Raw genomic sequence first — 20,544 nt, 5'->3', positions numbered from 1 at the left:
TCTCTTTCGTAAGTATTTTTCTCACTTTGTTTGCTTTTTGTTTCATCTTGCATATGTAGATCTCTGGTACTGTTTATTTCTGCTTGCATTTTCTTTGGAGATAGTTAGAGTGTTTATGTTAATTTTAATTTTAATTTTCTTCAATTTCTGAGGGTGTTACGAGTGTTTAATATGCTGAAATCAATGAATTAGTACAAATTGACTACACTTATAGTCTTTTTCTGCAATTTCTGGGTGTTTGAATAGATTCTTATTGAGTATTAATTGGTGGGTACCATTTTTAGTTGTTGTACATGTTTAGTTCAGTCATTGCTTTTATAGAAGTTGTTGTTTGGCTGTTAACATTGTGGTGTTGATCTCAGTACATGAGGTGGGTACACTGGGGTTTCGTTTTAATGATGTTATGTTTGCTGCTTGCATTCTCCCTGATAGAGTTAAAAACATTGGAAGAAACAGAGTCAATAACTCAATGTTCTATCTTTTGGCTTTTACCACTTGCGATGGATTAGTGGAAAAATTGCTTTAGAGGAGATATTTCCCAAAGTTCAAAAAATTTTTGTTGAATTTTTTTCCTGACTGAATGATTAAATAAAAAAATCATACTACACTACACTGCAATCCCATCTTCTGATCACATTCACCTTGCATCTTTGCAATAGTGCTTTTTTTTTTTTTTTTTTTTTTTTTTTTTTTTTTTTTTTTTAATCTAGTTATCATGATATTGGTTTACCTTGTTTTTTTCAGATTTTTAGATCTATTTCTTGTTTTATTGAGCTGGTCTTTTCTGAAATTTGTAGTTGTGGAGAAAGATGTAGATGGTGATGCATGTGCAGGAACTACAGTTGGATTTCTATGTAGAATTCTGCTTGTTTAAAAGGTTTTTATAGAGGAGAAAGTGTTTCAACAACTAAAGGAACCTTCTTTTCATAAGATTAATTACCATTTTTTCTTTATTAAGTTCCAATTCCTTTTTGTATTCTTCATGAAGATGATGTACTAGGATCTGTGCATATTGTCTCTCCTTTCTTTCTTTGTGTTTATGTGAGTGAGACAATATCAGTTCTGACTGTTGTATGTATTTGTGTAATGCATATAATCACTCTCACTTTGTGTAATGTTTATGTCTTATTAAAGTTTAATTTGTTCCTATTTCAGAACTATGAGCAATACCGACAATTCGTCAGTCCCTATGGATGATGAAAGTGAGGTTGGAAACGAGAATGCAACAACCAAATCAACCAAGGTTGGTGACAAGAGGAAGTCTGAATACTGGAACCATTTTTGGGATTTTAGAGATCCAGTAACCAAAAAAATTGTTCAAGTCAAATGCAAATATTGTGAGAAAATGCTAACAGGTAATACTAATAATGGAACTTCTTCATTAAAGAAACACCTTGGTGCATGTTCAAAATACCCTCCAAATGTAGACAAAAAGCAAAAACTCATTTCTGTTTACAAGTCTCCTGAATCTGATGCTACTATAGTCTCTAATTGGAAATTTGATGAAACTGCTTGTAGACTTGGTTTGGCAAGAATGGTTATTGTTGATGAACAACCATTTTCTATTGTTGAGCGTGAAGGTTTTAGGTATTTTTGTAGTGTTGCTGTACCTCAATTTCATATACCTTCACGTTTTACAGTTGCAAGAGATGTGAAGAATATATTTGTTTGTGAAAGTGGAAAATTAAAGAAATTAATTGGGTGTTTGAAATCGAGAGTGTCACTAACAACTGATTGTTGGACCTCCATTCAAAATTTTAATTATCTTTGTTTGACTGCTCATTTTATTGATGATAATTGGAAGTTGCATAAAAGAATTTTAAATTTTCAATTAATGGATAGTCATAAAGGTAAGGAAATTGGAAAAGTTGTGGAGGCATGTATTCTTAAATGGGAGATTGAGGATCGATTGTTTTCTTTAACTGTTGATAATGCTAGTTCAAATGATGTGGCGGTTGGATATTTGAAAACACTTTCATGATAAACTTGTTTTGGAGGGTTCATTTTTTCATATGAGATGTGCTTGTCATGTTCTAAATTTGATTGTGAAAGATGGTTTATCTAGTGTGAAGTCTTCGATTGCTCGAATTCGTGCTGCTGTTAGATATGTGAGGAGTTCACCTTCTAGAGCTAAATTGTTTGCACACTCTTCTATGTTGGTTAAAGTTTCTTGTAAAGGTTCAGTTTGTCTTGATGTGGCAACTAGATGGAATTCTACCTTTCTCATGCTTGAAACCGCATTGAAATTTGAAAAAGCTTTTAATAGGTTTGCGGAAGATGATCCTGATTTTAGTAGGGAACTCAAGGATGGAGTACCTACACAAGAAGATTGGGTAAATGCTAAAGTGTTGTCTTTGTGTTTGAAATTATTTTATGAGTCTACAAAGAAAATGTCGGGTAGTTTATATGTTACTACAAACTTGTATTTTCACGAGGTTTTGGAGGTGTTAAGTTGTTTGATAGAATGGGAAAACTCTACAAATATGGATATTCGTATTATGGGTAGACAAATGAGGGAAAAGTTTGATAAGTATTATGGGGATCTCGGTAAAACTAATATCATGATGTTAGTTGCGGTTGTTTTAGATCCTCGATATAAGCTTAGGTTTTTGAAGTAATCTTTTAAAAAACTTTATCCTAACGACTTTGCCAAAGTCGATGTTATTTGTGACAATTTGTATGACAATGTTCAGAAGTTATTTAACCATTATGATGCTATTATTGCTTCTTCCTCTTCCAAGAATAATCGTAATATTAATGTTGCCAATGTGGATAATGGTTCTGAAAACTTGAGCTCTTCAAATAGTGAGCAAATGAAAAAGTTTTATGATGATTTTGATGAGGAAGAAAGTGATTTTATTGTTGAAAAAAGTGAATTGGATTATTATCTTGAAGAAGCTCGGGAGAGAAGGGTTGAAGGGGAAATGTTTGATATTTTGGGTTGGTGGAAAGAAAAAAGTGACAAATACAAAGTATTGTCAACATTGGCTAAGGACATTTTGGCTATACCAATTTCTACGGTTTCTAGTGAATCCGCATTTAGTACATCGGGTCGCATACTTGATCAATTTCGTAGTAGTTTGGGGCCAAATATGGTGGAAGCTTTAGTTTGTACTCAAGATTGGTTAAGGGCGTCAAATGTATGCATTGATATTGAGCGCTTCCTTGAGGATGTTCAAAAATATGAAGAAGGTAATACACTAATACTTCTATTATTTTGTATATTTATCTATTTTATTTCTCTAAGTTTATTACTTATATTGTTTACTGTTTTTTTTAGAATTGGATGGTAGTGACACTGGTATCACACAAGTTAATGAATTTGTTGGAAATAATTGATGTGACAAAGGTTTGTATAATTGTATTCTTAATTATATTGTATGAAAAGATATCAAATGACAAATATTCTAAGGACATTTTGGCTTTTGTTTATAGGGAATTTGTGCTTCCTTGTTGGCTGCTGCCTCTTTGCTTTGTTGTCTGCTGTATGCTGTCTTTCTCCGTTGCTTAGATGGTTGCTGACTTGTTGCTGGTCTTGTTGCTGGCTGATGGTGTGCTCAGCTGCTGCCTGCTGATGGTGTGCTCAGCTGCTGCCTGTTGCTGCCCTTCCTTTTCTTCCCTTTTTTTTTCTGAACTTTTATTTAAGTAGTTGTTTTGGTTATGTTTGGATGTTTGGACTTTGCAGCATTGTTGAAGTTTGTTGTACTGATATTTTAGGTTGTTGAATTGGTACTTTTTGGCTTATTAGTTTGTAATATTTGTATTTTGAAATATTTGTATTTTGCTAGCCTCCAAAACTAATTTAGGGATATTATTATGTTAATATAACTAGCCTGCAAAATTCCATTATATATAATAATATATTATATAACAATTATAAAGAAAAAAACAGTATTTTACTACGTTGAATAATACCGGGTACCCGGTTTTGGAACCGGTTCCTACCGGGTCCGGGACCAGTTCCAAAAAATTTGGATCCGGTATTAACCGGTTCCGGGACCAGTTCCAATTCTTGGGACCCGGTTATAACCGGTTCCGGATCCGGGTATTACAAATATGACCGGGTACCCGGTCTTGCTCACCCCTAATTGTAAGACATGAGTCACATGACTATGAGTCTATGACATCAACATTGGTTCTCCTCTGAACTATATTATCAGCTGTAATTTCCTTACCACGGTGACTTATACGGAGTAATGGGTTCACCATTATCACCTTACAAAATTACCTAACTGTCCCTAATATATCACATCTCATTTGTGAACAAGAAAAAAAAAGGATGAACTTCTACGTTCTAAGCCCCCTACCTCCTGCTCCTGCTCCTCTATTTCTCTGGTAGTTCTCCATTGAAGCGCCTTTTGATACTTGTATCTCCCATTGAAGCAGCTTCTGAGGTAATTTGTTGTTTCTTTCCCTAAAATTATTTATAAGCCTGGTTTGATTATTGAATCAAATTTGGTTGCTAATGTGTTGCAAAGCCCTTTAATGTTAGAATTCAACTATTAAATGAATCAGGGATAGGACTGATTATTAGTGAAAATTTGTAATTATATTCTGATTTTTCATGGAGTATGTACTAATATCATTATAGACTGTTTTTTCTTGGTAATTATATGTTGAAAGTTGATTGATTGTTGCTGAAAATTGGTTATATTTTGTACATAAATTATGCCCTAACTTGATACTTGATACTCGATACATAAAAACCTTTTTTGAATTTCTTTTGTGATTTATTTGTTAGAATATCATATTTTTAAATATCATATTTTTAAATAGTTATATGTAATAACTTATTGCATTCGCCCCTTAATTTCGTGATTAATCAATTTATTACATGGTTATGACACACACAAAATGTGCATAATTACACTTCTACACTGGAATTCTTCTTTGACTCGACTCATTCTATGAAAGAGTATTAAATTTACTTACTTGTCCCAATCTATAAATATGAGTGAGAAATCAATAATAATCATGTTTCATAAATAATAAATGTAGTTTTTTTCTTATAAAAGAGAATTAAGGTTACATTAATTTTTTCTTGTTACTTATAGTTATATAATTATATGATTCAGTTCACTTTTAATAAATGTATCATCTCATAAAAATTATCACTTCTTATCATGCTTGTAAACAAGTCATTAAATAGAATTTATCAAACAATCCAAGAATCATAATCTTCTTATAATGATATCACTTCAATTTTCAAAGTATATAAAATACCTAATAAGATACTATGCGAATATTAAAAAATTCATACATGCATACATACCAAATAAAATTATGGTGAATAGCCACAACTACTAAAAATCATCTCACTCGATTCTCCTATATAGTAAAAATAATTATTGTCATAATAAAATTGCATAATTAAAATATATTAAGCCTAAAACAAGAAAAAACCTTCTCATGTGAGAAATAAAAACTTGTAGGAAAACTTCTGAAACGACTACTATCATCGGTAACACATACACATCTAAATCCCTTCCAATTCAAAGTGGAATCTCGATATTGATAACTTTGATATAAATTATTACTATAAAAAAATAACATTTATTAAGATATCTTTATTTAACTACAATTATAATAAATCATTTTATAATAAATTCAGACATTTAATGCAAGAAAAATAATCTCTCCATTTTTTAAAGTGTGCATCACTTTAATCGGCATAATTTTTAGGAGATTGACTTGAATTCTATAAATAATATGCACACAAAAAATTGATACATTGTATAAAATTTCATAGTATATACTAATTATAATAAATATACAATCAAAATTATTAAAGTTAAAATAATGTTATGTATCAACAAAATGTATATTAAAGTATTTCAATTACTTTAGGATGATTTTATTTATTTATTTTTTTTAACAAAAACTTCAGGATGATAAATTATGTAGGGTACCCCTCCGTTCTTTTTATTGGTTATTATCATATTTTAAATATTATTCATAAAACTTCATCCGTTTCTTTTTATTGGTTATGTTTAGATTTTATACATTATTCATAATACTCCATCCGTCCCAAAATATATGAGACGTTGGACTTTTTTCACTATTCATGTATTAGTTTTGATCATAAGTTTTTACTAACATAATAAAAACATATTTTATCATAAAATATGTTGTTATATAGGTATATATATAAAATTTCAAAAATATAATTTTAAAACAATTTTCATAATATTTAATTATATACAAATAAATTCAAATAGTGCATTGACATTTGTGCAATGTTGACCGTGTCATGTATTCTGGAATAAAGAGAGTATTAGATAATCTTCAAATTTACTCACAAAAGTAAAAGAGTCGTGTGAGATCATGCTTGATTCGTCTCAACGAATGCTCTATTAATATTCAATCGTTATAATTTTAAAAAGTATGTAATGAATAATAATCAAATAGGTGTATTGACAAACGTGTAAAAGTCAAAACGTATCCAATAAAAAGTGAAGAAGGGCGTATTATACTTTAGATATAGGGTAATTTTGTGAAAATTTAAGAAAATTTTACCAACAACTACCATTATAATGACTACTTTGAGATCAACTAACTACCATCTATTTATTTATTTTTTTTGTAAAAAAAAATCTAAAAAAATCTACCACAAAAACCTTGAGTAACACAACTACATTTAATTTCTTGGCAATAATCTCCAATTGAGGGAGCTAAAAAATCGATTGTTTCAACGACAAGGGAAGGGAGGAGGGGCGGTTTCATCGACCTGAGAAGGGAAGGGCTATTTGGGGGATAGGGAAGGGGGTGGTTTCGATGGTGTAGGTGGGTCGCCCGAGTGTTTTTAGGGGTAGGGAAGGGCCGATGGTTTCAATAGTGTAGGTGGGTCGCCTGTGTGTTTTTAGGGGTTGGGAAGGGTCGAGCGGCTGTTATCGGTTGCTAGGGGAGGCGGGCGGTTGAATTTCGATCGGGCTGGGGGTTGGGGCTAAGGGGAGGAAGGATGGTAGCTGGCTGGGAAGGGTTTTTTAATTTTTTTTTCTTTTTTTACAAAAAAAAAATTTGGACCAATTATGTTGCGACACATCACACATGGCTTTTACAAAATAAAAATCACTCTTTCTTTAAGTCACTGGTAAATCGACCTAGTGGAAGAAAATCAACCCAAAAGTTCATAGTGTTCCCTAATTAATGTAAGTTGGGATTATTAAGAGTAAATTGCTGAAAGTTCGAATTAATAAATCAAAGTGAATTTTGCTAAAAATTAAAACTTAGATTTTGGAAGCACCCAATATAATAGATCGAAAAGCGAAGACAAGTCGAATTCAGGGTAAATTGGAGGATGAAATGGAGTCGTTTGACTCTTGGAATTGCCCTTTTTAATAATTTCTTTAGTTTTAACCTTTAATGGAAGTGGTGATACTTATGTTTGTTGGGAGATGTAGCAAAATTTCAATTACAGATTTACATAAACCCGTAGTAGGTGTTGTTAAACCCATTTGTATGTGATATCGGTAAAAGTTATTACAACATCATGACCTTGTATGAGAATATATATTCCCTCTGTCTCACAATATAGTTTTTGTTTTCCTATTTTAAGAGACCCAAAATGTTGTTCCTGTTTCTATTTTTGAATAGTATCATAGTATTTAAAGACCATTATACCCTTACTTTTTACTTTATTCATTGAACTTCCTAATTTACCCTTAACTTATCCACTTGTATTGTACTTTTTTTTCACTTTATCTCTCTAACTTTTGTCTATAATTGAACTTTTCACCTTTTCCCCCTTAAATTATCCACTTGGCTTGTACTTTTGTCTAGTTCTTTTCCACTTCTCCCATTTCTTAAATACCGTGAAAAAAAACACAATAGGAACTATATTATGGGACGGAGGGAGTATAAGATATGGTTTTGTCAGATCACAAAGAAATGTGATTGACATGTATGAAGCATAGATCTCAAGAGGATTTTATCCATTTGAATTATTGGGGTCCCTTAGGGTAAGACATACTGATTTTGGGTTGTCTCCGTCATTTCAGCAACATTCATAGACTTTTAATTGTAGGTTAAAAAAATACCTTGCACAACACGAAACATCATCACCAACTTTTCTCGTTCTATCAATAGTCTCATCGCATGTTTAAATGTATATTGGTAAGCCTTATATGCGTTGTCCTCACTCGTTGTAATAGCTAAAAGGTAAATATCGTTAATGACCTTAATTGATACTGTGTAAGGCTTCTTATGCCAATAATAACTTATGTTACTTACTGTCCTTTTGTTTGTTGTAAACTAAGTTTAATTAATGTAATTTCAGATGTTTTTTTTTAAAAAAATCTTAAAAACTTACTAAGAATTAATACAAGTTCTGATGTATGGAAATATTTAATAATATTTAAAACATGTTTACATAAAACTTTTATAAAGCCCACCTATCTCATAATTTGACGATCATATAAAGACCCGCCCCATTGATTTATGAGACGGATCTAACCCATATTATAACTATGGCGGGTCATGGCTTTTAAAGGCCTCCATTCCTATTTCCTACCTCTCTGAGTTATCTCATTGCAGCGCAATCAACGTTCTCCATTGAAGCGTTCTCCTTGTATCCCCCATTGAAGCAACTTCTAAGGTAAGTTGTTTGTTTTTGTTATCATCACATCAATTTCACAATCTAGGGTTTATATTTGATCTAATCTAATTTAATTATCAGTGCTTTAAGTTTAGGTTCGCAAATTTTTAGATTATGAAACATCATATCCAAAAGAAAAGAAAATTATGAGCGTAATTTGATTATTGAATCAAGTATCCCTAAAATTATGTAGTTTTCTGAGATAATTCAATATGAAATCAAATCTCTTTTCCCTGGGCCTAAGTACCTGCAGAAGAAGAAAACACAGATATTTACTCCTATCCTTCGTATTTTCCGTGCGGCCGCCCCTCCTGCCGTGCCTCAGGGACGGGCCTGGTTCTTGATATGTAAAACTAAGTCCTTTTATTTGTGTATGCGACGAACACTTTGTTTTCTTGTTTTACACAAGATGGTACCTTTTGATGTCAATTGTTTAGTGTAACATTGTAATAAGTTGTCAAGTTCTCTTTTTTTTGCTACATTATATGCTTTGTAATTTGTGGTACCCGTGTCCCCTATTTTAGGATTGTGTTTTGCCGTGTCCGTTTTGTACCTGTGTCTGTACACGAACGGGTGCATCCACCAAACGGTGTAAAAATGCTAACCACCGTGCACCACCACCAACGAGTCCTCCTCCTCCACCGCTCTCCTCATTTCATTCTCTCTCCTAAACCTCTCCACTCCTTCACTCCCAAATGCCTCTTTTCTTCCTCAATCGCCTCTAAACCCCTCACTCAACCACCTACTACAAACTTACCCACTTCCCAAATCCTCTCAATCCACCATTCTCTCCTTACTCGCCAACTAACCGCTGTCGAAATCGCTGAGTCTTACTTGACTCGCCTCCGAATTGCTGAACCCAAACTCAGGAGCTTCTTGCATATTGCTGATGAAGAGAGCATTTTGAGGCAGGCTGAAGAGGTTGACAGGAAGATTGAGAGGAATGAAGAAGTGGGGTTGTTGGGTGGTGTTTTGGTAGGTGTTAAGGATAATATTTGTACTTCTGATATGCCTTCTACTGCCGGTTCGAAGATTCTAGATGGGTATCGGCCGCCTTTCGATGCGACGGCCGTGAAGAAGGTGAAAGAGTTGGGTGGGATTATTGTTGGGAAGACTAATTTGGATGAGTTTGGGATGGGTAGTACCACTGAAGGCTCTGCTTTTCAGGTTTGCATCTTATTAATTTTTTATGCTGTGTCAAATTTGCATGTGAAAGTTTACTTTCATCTATATGTTTATTGTATGTTATATGTAATAAGTTTGACAATGTGCCAACTAGCTCAATTGGTTGAAGTCTTGGGATGGTACATAATACCTAGGATTGGGATTGAATCTCGTTTACATTATTAGAGGACAGTGATATGGATTTTAATCCGTATTAGCAAGGGTTTAAGCTCGAACCTTTGTGAATAGTTTTGAGGATCTAAAGTGATGAATTTGATGGAAATTGTGACTGATTGTGAATGATGTGTGCCATTTGATTGAAATGGTTGATGAAATAATTAAGAAACTGAGGCAATGAATTACGAGGCTGTTTTAAATGGTGTTTTTTTTACATTATCTTTAGCATTTTGTTTACTATTGTTGAGGTAAAATGATTGGCGAAAATGCCATAGTTAGGTTTTAGTAAAGGAAATCATTCAGATGTTCATAATATAATGTCAAGGGTGTGAGCTTGAGGAATTTGGGTAAACTATATGACCTTGAACTTTAAAATTGAGTGAATTGCAAAATTTGTGAAACATACCACATTTTACTAACAACTGTACCAGTGATTGTCTTACAAAAAAGTCAAAACAGGAAAAAACTTTAGGCCTTGTTTGGTTGACAAAATAAAATAGGGGAAGTGGAAATTCATGGGATTTGATAAATTGAGAAGTTGTTTGGTTGACACAAAAAACAAAAAATGGGGGTAGTGGAAATTCATGGGAATTTCAACTTCCCACAAAACAAGGGAAGTAAATTACCTAGCCCCCTTAGGTCAATCAAAATTCACGGGATTTCCAAATTCCCACATTGCTAACCAAACAAATTTAGGAAATTCCTAGGAATTTCATGAGGGAAATAACTTCCCATGAAATGCAATTTCCTATGGGAATTTAATTCTCATGTCAGCCAAACAAGGCCTCAGTTTCAGAGGGAGTATAATTCAACAATGTTTTCTAAAGTGCTTCAATTACTTTTTGGTGGAAATGCTTAGTCCAAGTGGACCACATTATGAAGTGATACATTAGTAATTAAGTATGCCGTTTATGATCTAAGGACTTTAGAAATTTTGATTAGATAGATGTTGCATCTAAAATGAATATTTTGAGCACTAAATATTGTGTATAATTCAACAATGTTTTCTAAAGTGCTTCAATTACTATTTGGTGGAAATGCTTAGTCCAAGTGGACCACATTATGAAGTGATACATTAGTAATAAAGTATGCCGTTTATAATCTAAGGACTTTAGAAATTTTGATTAGATAGATGTTGCATCTAAAATGAATGTTTTGAGCACTAAATATTGTGAAAAATACTTTTCAGTCTTAATTTTTCTCTATGATAATTGATTGGTGTACTCGGGTCATGCATCTGTTTAGGTGACCGCAAATCCTTGGGATGAGTCATGTGTACCAGGTGGATCATCTGGTGGCTCAGCTGCAGCCGTTTCTGCAAGGCAATGTGTGGTGTCTCTGGGAAGTGACACAGGTGGTAGTGTGAGACAGCCCGCATCTTTTTGTGGGGTTGTTGGATTGAAGCCAACATATGGGCGTGTCTCAAGATATGGACTTGTGGCTTATGCATCATCATTGGATGCTATAGGCTGCTTTGGTACATCGGTTGCTGATGCGGGAATTCTTCTTCAAGCAATTTCTGGGCATGATAGATTTGATTCTACAAGTAGCATGCGAGTAAGCATTCATAAATCATTTTTTACTTCGTAAGCAAAGGATCACAGTTCCTCCACCTACATATTGCTATACAGAAAGTGTTTAGCAAATATGTGGGTTGGATACTCAAATTTGTCTTTTCATGCTCATTAGTTATTGAGATGTAATAATCAAATTCATTTACTTGTGTAAAATGACTGATTGTAGTTTTTACTTGTGCACCAATCTTGCCTGTTCCAATAATATTGTCAATTTGAAACATATTCTAAACAGATCAATTGCCCTGTTTGGTGAACTTTTCAATCATCTGTTTTCTGCAGTTGGAATCCAAAAAAACAGGTTAAACTTGTTGCTGTTATTGAGCATAATTTTTAGAAACATGTGTGCTCAATTCATGCTGTAGATTTCTTGCATTCTCAGCTTTGGCATATGTACTTTACAGGAAGTTCCAGAATTCATATCAAAATTCACTGCTTCAAATATCCTGGAGTCCAGGCCACTCCAAGGACTCAGAGTTGGTATTATTCGTGAGACTCTTGAAGATGGTGTTGATGCAAATGTGGTGTCTTCAATTTGTGAAGCCGCTTCACATCTGGAAGACCTTGGCTGTTCTGTGACAGAAGTAGTTTCCATTCTTTGATACGCCTACTGATTTGTTGATTTGGGCTGACTGGCTAAATTGACATAACCTTGTGTTTGTTCTTTTTTGCAGGTGTCACTGCCTTCTTTTTCCCTTGGGCTTCCAGCTTACTATGTACTTGCCTCCTCCGAGTCTTCATCCAACTTATCACGTTATGATGGTGTTAGGTGAGCTTGCTATGCATATTAATATTCACTGTAGGGTGAGGAAAAGGGGTTTCTTGATAAACTTGGTTTGTGATTATCAGATTATTCTAACCAAAGCTATGTGGGTATTTGATGCTTTTACTGCTTTGTTGTGAATGAGTGGTACTATGCTAATGGATTGTACCCTTGTAGTGTTTGGAGATTATTCATCCAGAAAAGTTAGTGGTACCATCGAATTGCTAGTAAATGGATTTTATCCTCATCTGTAGGTATGGAAATCAAGTAACCGCTGATGAGCTAACTAATCTTTATGGAGAATCCCGAGCTAGAGGGTTTGGTCCTGAGGTGTGTTTATTTAGTGATGTTTTAGGTTTTAACTGTTAAGGCTAATGCTCATCTGCTTGTCAAATTGTTTTTGTACAATGTCGGTTTACATTTTACGATAACCCCCACATCTTTGTAGGTAAAAAGGAGAATATTAATGGGAACATATGCCCTTTCGGCGGGTTATTATGATGCATATTATAAGCGTGCACAACAGGTATCATTGTGTATTTTATTTTTCTATGTAATTGTGTTGCCTGTGACATTATTATGTAGTGTAAATGTGTTTTTATGTATTGTTTTGTATGTTCTTTTTCCGTTATTTACTTCTGCTAATTTCTTCAATTTTTTTTTTTTTTTTTTCTATCCTTTGCCATGTGTGGGCTTTATGTTGGGCCAAATTTCATGATATCTCTTATTTATGGATTGGGATTTTGTGAACTTAGGCTGGAAGTTGCCTAAAACTTAAGAGCCCACATTTAAAACAAACTCGCATTGAAAATTAGGAGCACTATACAATTTTTTTTTTTCCCCTTATAAATAAATAAATAAATAATTTCTTTGTTTTATATTAATCAACATATTCTGACGTTGGGCATTATTCACATAAGTAACTTTGAATTCCTTTTGTTATTTATACTCCAGCAAAAAAAAAACGTTGCCATGCGTTATGTTGTTAGATTTGCTCCAATGTATGTATTCCAAATATAAGCGTTATAAGTTTCTTGTTGGAATTTAAAGACATTAATGTTTGAAATAATGCATTTGTGAATGTGCCTAAAGGAAATGTATGATGAAGCATATAATAAATTTTTAATGTCGTATCCTCATACCTATGTCCAAAATCAGGACACAGGTATTTAATGCCTTTTCCATAATTTCAAAATTATCCATATATTTCAGATTTCGTGTGAACACTCGGATTTGGACCTGGATCCAATATTCATACCCCTGTTCATGTAACATAGCCTATACATATTGATCTTTACCTCTTTATAATCTTAATGGGAAAGGTAAGTACTACCTCCGTTAAATGTTATGTGCAACTAATGGAGGGTTTACGGAAACCAATGCAAAATTTAAGGGGCAAAGATTAGAGAAAGTTAAGGAACTTGTGGTATGTAATTAAGGTGGAGAGACAATGTTTGGATAATTAATCAACCACCCACTGCCACCACCAAGACCAAGACCAGCCAACACCACCCTCACCGCCTTCACCAACACCACCGCCGCCTTCACCACCACCACTACCACCCCCACGAAACCACCACCACCCTCATGAAAACCCACCATCCCCACGAAATCACCACCGTACCACCCACAAAAACCCAGGCCACCACCTCCAAACAAACAACCCCTCATTCGTCTTCCCCTCCCTTTTCCGGCAGCCCCCTCCCCCGTCTTTCCCTCCTTTTTCCGGCAGCCCCCTCCCTAACCTAAAAACCCAGAAATCTAACCCAGAAATCCAGAAATTGTCACCCAAAACACCTAAAACCCGCGCCCTAGAACCCTAACCCAGAAATCGTCACCATCATCACCTTCAATAAAACCTAAAACCCACGCCCTAAAACCCTAACCCAGAAATCCGACCATCATCATCACCTTCAATCGAAATCAAAACCCAGAAAATCAAAACTCAGAAAATCGAAATCAAAACCCAGAAAATCGAAATCAAAACCTTGAAAAATCAAAACCCAGAAAATTGAAATTAAAATCCAGAAAATCAAAACTCAGGAAATCGAAATCAAAACCCAAAAATTCAAAATCAAAACCCAGAGAATCGAAACTCAGAAAATCGAACAAAACCCAGAATAATCACACATCATCTTCAACTGAAACTTGTGAGGGAGGAGAGATGAAGAGGATCGTTCGTCGGTGGTGGGAGCTAAGGGCCGTGGTCATAGGGAGGAGAAAGACGGTAGTGGGATGGAAGGTGGTCGTGAAGGAGGAGAGAGAATGGTGGCGGGAGGGGTGGTGGTCGTGACTCGTGAGGGAGGAGGGATGAAGAGGGTGAAAGGTTGAAAGAGAGGTTAAAGAAAGAAATGAATGGGTGGTGGGTAGACTAGGAGATGAGTAAATGGGGCGGGTTGAATTAGGTTAATGATTTTAGATTAGATTAAAAAGGTTATTGTGATCGAAATAAGATAAGGGTAAAATTAAGAAAATCAAAATTTTTAAGTAAGGGTAAATATGTAATTTCCAAGGTTTTTGTTTACTAAAAATAGAAAAAAAAACAGAGAGTTGCACATAACCTTGATCATCCCGTTTTGGCAAAAGTTGCACATAACATTTAACGGAGGTAGTATATGATTCCAAAAGGTCTGTTAGCTAAATTGAGCTTTAGCTAGAATTTTCTCAAAAAGAAGCTTGCTTTAGGAATAGTTGTAATTTCTTGGCAGAAGAGGGTTGCCAAGATATCTGATGGGATATCGCCTTCTAGTATATGAAGATAACACTCTTCTCTTTCATTTCTTGTATTCCCTTCAAATTACATGCTAATTTATGTAGAATTGCTTCCAAATCTGAGGCTTGACAGAAATTGAGAAAAAACATGAAAAGTCTCGTCAACCCTTGAGACTGGCAAAAGATTATCAAAAAACACAAATGTGTAATGCTGATCCTTTCAGTTCAGATAATTTTAAATAATTATAAGTTTAGATAAGGTCAGACAAAATCAATTGAACCAAACAAAGCCTCAGCTCTTTGTTACGGTAAACAAGGAAGAACATTTGTCAGCTCCAAATAAGGTGAAGATGTGTCATTTGGCCCATGATTAATCATCAAAAGACTTTGAAGTTTGGACTCCTACATCTATGGTAGGGCGGGAGCAGGTCATAAGACTTATCATTTCTACTACTATTGCTGTTTCTCTTGAGGGCAGTTCATTTAAAGTGTGTAAGCTAGGTCTTTGGGGATATTAGATATCCATGTATAGGCGAGTGAGTGCCACTCCCCTGTTTGAAATTATTGCCATAATATAGGGAAGAAGGATGGAAAAAAAAAGAAAGAACCTGAGAACTAGGCTGAAACTATACCAGAATACTAGATAAATGGGTGAGCGATGTTTGAAGTGATCATTTACAAAATGCTAATGTTTGGATTTAAATATCAAGTTCCTTACCACTGCAAGTCTATGATCTGATGTCACACGCTGTGGATGACCTAGTCCCATGAACATCACTTCTGCCTCTCTTTCTGCTGGACTTTCCTTCTTCCTTCTCTAAAGAAGTCAACTTTGGAAACCTTATTAATAACTTGCTTCATCTGTGTTCTTGCACGCTTTGCAAATTACTCTGCACTAAACAAGATTATCTTGGGACCCACCTGTCGTCCCACAATTAAATAGCAAATATGTGTCTTTCTTCAGCATCCTCGATGAAGATGCATTATTTTGCTTCTTGCAAAGACATGTTTGATATTTTTTTAATTAACACATTAAAATATGTGGTTGTGCTATACCTGTTGGCAACTTGCGATTTTACCACAACAGAGTAATAAGCACTTGCAGCTTTAGCAGTGGAAGCATTTGTGTTTGTAAGATCAAGTTCTTTCTAGAGTCCATGAAGGAATTATTGATTCTGGTAACCTTTCAGGTGAGAACTGTGGTTCGAAAAAGCTTCAAAGCTGCACTGGATGAAAATGACATTCTCATTTCACCTGCTGCACCCTCTGCTGCATATAAAATTGGTATGTTTGACGTTATTCTAAGTAGACTTTTGTTTGGTTGGCCTTCCTTTTGATCAAAGTGTTGCTTGTTTCTTTGCCAACATCCATAGGTGAAAAGAAGAATGATCCATTGGCAATGTATGCTGGTGACATAATGACGGTAAGGGTTCCGGCTAAGTCTTTTTTCAAACACTGATTATATCGTTTTTGTTCTTGTCCTCTCTGTATTATGCGGGTATGGGAATCAGTTGCAAGGGTTCAACAATTGCTTATCTGAGTAGGAACAAACTTTTAAGTTTTTTACCAGTACTGTATCATGCATGATTACCTCATTGTTATAATAAAAATTATTCTACACATTACAGAGCTTCTGAACTTGTAAAATATTTAATTTCAAGTCCAATTCTGTTAATTCATTTACTTGTACCGCCAAGCGTGCATTATCAAGTTTTAATGAAATGCAATCCGTGTTAATTTATTTTATTTGTCATTTGTCTCAGGTCAATGTGAACTTGGCTGGTTTGCCAGCATTAGTCTTGCCTTGTGGTTTTTCTGAAGCTGGGCCTGCCAATCTTCCTGTTGGACTACAGATGATAGGTGCTGCATTTGATGAGGTATAGACCCATTTTTTTTAACTGAAATTATGTGATGAGTTAGCCTTGGTCTAGTGAATCTGATCCAGCCCAATTACCTTTTCCCCTCTAATGAAATTTAAATGGAAGACATTTTGTGGAAAGCATTTCTCTCTCTCTCCAAGTTAAAATTGGTCAATAACCACTATGTCAATGAAAGTAAAACTTAATTATTAAGTCAATGTTGTTGATAGAATATACCTGTCCCAAGGAATTGCTGTTTCAGCTGTAAATTCTCATTTGTTTGAAAATGTTTGCTACAGGAGAAACTTCTCAGGATTGGACATGTCTTTGAGCAAACACTCAAAGGTCACAGTTTTGTCCCTCCAATTGTACCAGCCGGTTTTGGTTCATAACTTGTAAACTTGAATCTGAACTTCTCAAGAGAGGCCTGATCATTCATGACAGTTTGTCTGCATTTCAAGGAGGTTTTGCAGACAATTCGACTTTGGGAACTCTCAAGACCAAGAGCCTAATTTTTAATATGATAGAATATAGTAGAAGTGATGAGGAGTTTTGATGCCTTGACGGAGCATTTACATGCAAGCCTTGATTTGCTTGTCCCTGGAGCATATTTTGCTTCTCGTAACCCATGTAATTCTTGATCAAATATGAGCCATTGTTGGATGATCATCATTTTATGCCTGCCTATTATTTGTAATTTGATATTAATGTTGATTGCTCAATAAAAAATTTCTTTTTGGTGATTCACTGAGTTGTGCCTAATGAATAACTGAGATATACATATCTCAGGGGAAGTTAGGTAATTCGTGAGGGGGTTATGTCACTAATGTGGTAAATTGTAAGAAATGAGATGAGGTTGGGCTTTTAGCTCTATACTCCGTAGCTGATAGCTTAATCTTCCCCAAATCATTTACCCTAAATTCACTAAGGGAAGAGGAGCTTGGATAAGATTTCAATTTCGCAGTTATATTTCATACTCTGAATCTCATAACTTTTCTGTCATTGTTTTCATCACATATTACTCAGGTAACAAATTATGCCCTTTTTTATTTATTTGATTTTAGTTGTTATTTTTCATTGTTTTGATTTTAAGGTTTTTTGATGATCTTTGTCAATAGAAATCGTTACTCGTTTGTAATTTTGATGTGGTGTTTGTGGAATTTTTGGGTTGTAGTTAACTTGAATTTCCTCAATATTGAAAATAATTACAGCCCTAATTCGAGCAAAAGCTAAAAGTACCAGCTAAAAGTTCGAGCCAAAAATAGGGGTTTTTTGTGCAATGATTCAAGAATCTGATAGGCGTCTTCTACTGCGACGGATTCGAGTCAATTTCAAACCAAAAATCAGAATTCGAGGTTAGTTTTAGCCTTTTAGGGGTATTTAAATTTGCTTATCTTTTGTCCTTTTTATTTGTTTATGTTTTAGGGTCTTAATTTATTAGATTTTAAATTGCAATTTTATTTCAATTGTTTTGTGGAAATGCAATTTTTTTTTTATACAGATGTTTAAAGTGACTGGTTTTTTCTGGTGTTAAATTATTTACTGAGGCTGTGTCAATAGCCATGAAAGGCTAGTGCCTAGAGCTGTGGTACCTTGTTTGTTTAAAGCTTTGCTCCTTTTCTTTCATTTTGTTTGTTAGACTCTGATTTTGTTCTTTTAAGCCATATTTATTAAAAGAGTTAGTGAGGAGTGCTGATATTGCTTTATTGGGGACTAATTTGTTGAGTTCACTTGGACTAGTATAGACCTGGTTTCATATCTAGCAATATATCTATCTGATATAGAATTTTTAATTTGACGTTCAAACTCCAAGAGTTGATCACATATTCATATAACTAAGAGACCTATGACAAAAGATATGTCAGGGGAATAATAAGAAGAAAGATTAGGGACTTCAATGAAAGAAAGAGAAGATAAAGAAATCAGAAGATACACATTAATGGACTGTCACTGTATGTTCCACATTCTGCACAAGTTTGGTTAGGTTCCAGAATTTTGATTGAACAGAAGCTCATGAAAATTGTCATTAAAATGCCTAAGAATAGTTATAAATTTTGATCTTCTATTTAGTTGTCTTTGTTCTGTTTCTCGTCATTCTAGTAAACATGTTTTTTATGTTATGTGACTCTGTCTCCATCTTCACCTTTTTATCCCTGTCTAGCGTCTTGGCTGTTTTCTTGTTAGTTGACTCTGCTCCTCCATTTTCCCGTCGACATCAAAAATTAACATTTTCCATTATAACAAGCTGACATTTGTACATGAACCATGCATATTAGGTGATACAAGAACTACTAGTAATTAGAGTGTGCATGAACTGTATGCTAAGATAACTCCACAATGATCAGTAGCATTTGTGACTTGTGTTTGTTGACAGGTTGACAGAATGAAGCACATTGTTATTACCTTATTAAAACAAATATCATCTTCATGGCGCATGCCAATAAAATGTTAACCGCAGAAGGGGTTAAATGCACAACAGAAGCCATCCAAATCTTGACATAATACACGTCAAATTGCATATTATAAATTGTACATATAATAGCTGTTCATAAAATAGATGCTTTGTATTTGATATGGGTAAGATGAGTCATAATGCTCCATCAAGAAAATACTTTATTTTTTGATGCCTGAAACTCAATCATCCAGATTGGAATCCATAAGATACGAATATACCTGAGCTGAGGATTTATCTATCATGGAGGAAGAATGATCATCTTCTTTCCTTGTCAAATTTTGTAGATTCAATCTGTTCAATTTATACAAGTTAACTTAAAAATTAACAGAAAAAAGCAATTCCTAAGAATATAACCTTAGTACTACGTATTTCAGACACCACTACATATCTAGGAATATATAAAAGGTCCACTCTTCATGTTTAGGTTTGTGTTTGATTTTGGTTTTTTTGGTAAAGCTTTGAATTTAAGGAATTTTCTTGATTTTCATAAATATATATATGCATTATGAAGTAATTTATAGCTCAATTTAGATTGGTTGATTCATGATTTTGTTTCTATTTTTTCCAAATGTTATACAAAGTATAAATAATGAATGTGATAATTATGCAATGTATCTAATTAAAAACCTGAAACGAGTTGGGTTTTCCAATGTTATGCATCAATTCAATGATTTTGATTAGTTTTGGTTTGATAGTATATATTGAGCTATATAATCTCATCACTGTTGCCTACTCTTGTTATTTAATTGGGCTGTAAAGCTAAGACTTCTTGCTGGCATTTTTGAGCTCGACAAATGAGCTTGACCCTCTAGGGCTCTAGGCACCTTCCTATTTTCAGAATTCCTTATTTTCTTTGCTTATGTTTTTTTCTCTAAATTTTGCTGATTTAATAATTACTTTTTGTTTGTTGTTGTTATTTTGGTACTTGGTAGGAAAAACTATGGACGATACATGTGCTTGGGAGGAAAATCATCCACAAAGAATCAACTGATATTGAGGAGAAAGAAAAGGGGGGCTTTTCACTGAAGGTACTACTACTGAAACTACAACTATGTAGTACTATTAGTGACAATGTTTCAGAATTCAAAGTCTGTTATTTTTATGAATTTAAAACTATCCACAAGTGGGTTTTTTGTATGTATTACTCATGTCTTCTATAATGAACAATAGATGTCTGTTATTCTATGATTTTGTCCTTGAGATGAATATTGCTTCCAAAAACTAAACTTGAAGGCGTCCAAAGGAAT

General features: G+C 34.2%; 1 protein-coding gene and 1 long non-coding RNA gene across 2 annotated transcripts; both read left to right on the top strand.

Moving 5' to 3' along the window:
* The first annotated feature begins 3,307 nt into the window (after window positions 1–3,307).
* Window positions 3,308–3,823, top strand: LOC110704824. Its single transcript, XR_002508013.1, has 2 exons — window positions 3,308–3,349; window positions 3,436–3,823. It is a non-coding gene; the product is annotated as an uncharacterized LOC110704824 (long non-coding RNA).
* Window positions 3,824–8,466: 4,643 nt separating this feature from the next.
* Window positions 8,467–17,589, top strand: LOC110704823 (glutamyl-tRNA(Gln) amidotransferase subunit A, chloroplastic/mitochondrial-like). Its single transcript, XM_021882641.1, has 11 exons — window positions 8,467–8,593; window positions 9,118–9,760; window positions 11,180–11,491; window positions 11,913–12,092; window positions 12,183–12,277; window positions 12,526–12,601; window positions 12,720–12,797; window positions 16,174–16,267; window positions 16,357–16,406; window positions 16,747–16,860; window positions 17,142–17,589. Exons 2-11 carry the CDS (start codon window positions 9,191–9,193, stop codon window positions 17,232–17,234), a joined length of 1,662 nt encoding a protein of 553 aa, XP_021738333.1. The 5' UTR covers window positions 8,467–8,593; window positions 9,118–9,190; the 3' UTR covers window positions 17,235–17,589.
* Window positions 17,590–20,544: the final 2,955 nt, after the last annotated feature.

The sequence above is a fragment of the Chenopodium quinoa genome, unplaced genomic scaffold (assembly GCF_001683475.1).
Source record: "Chenopodium quinoa cultivar QQ74 unplaced genomic scaffold, ASM168347v1, whole genome shotgun sequence".
Lineage (NCBI taxonomy): Eukaryota > Viridiplantae > Streptophyta > Magnoliopsida > Caryophyllales > Amaranthaceae > Chenopodium > Chenopodium quinoa.
The sequence above is the reverse complement of the archived record's forward strand: the minus strand, read 5'-3'. Positions and strand labels throughout refer to the sequence as shown.

What these genes read in the sequence shown, in the direction of transcription:
- LOC110704823 (XM_021882641.1), top strand. Translation starts at nt 9,191, where the DNA reads ATGCTAACCACCGTGCACCACCACCAACGAGTCCTCCTCCTCCACCGC. An exon ending in TTGGCTGTTCTGTGACAGAA is followed by an intron (nt 12,093 to 12,182) that starts GTAGTTTCCATT and finishes TCTTTTTTGCAG; the next exon opens with GTGTCACTGCCTTCTTTTTC. An exon ending in CTCTGCTGCATATAAAATTG is followed by an intron (nt 16,268 to 16,356) that starts GTATGTTTGACG and finishes CAACATCCATAG; the next exon opens with GTGAAAAGAAGAATGATCCA.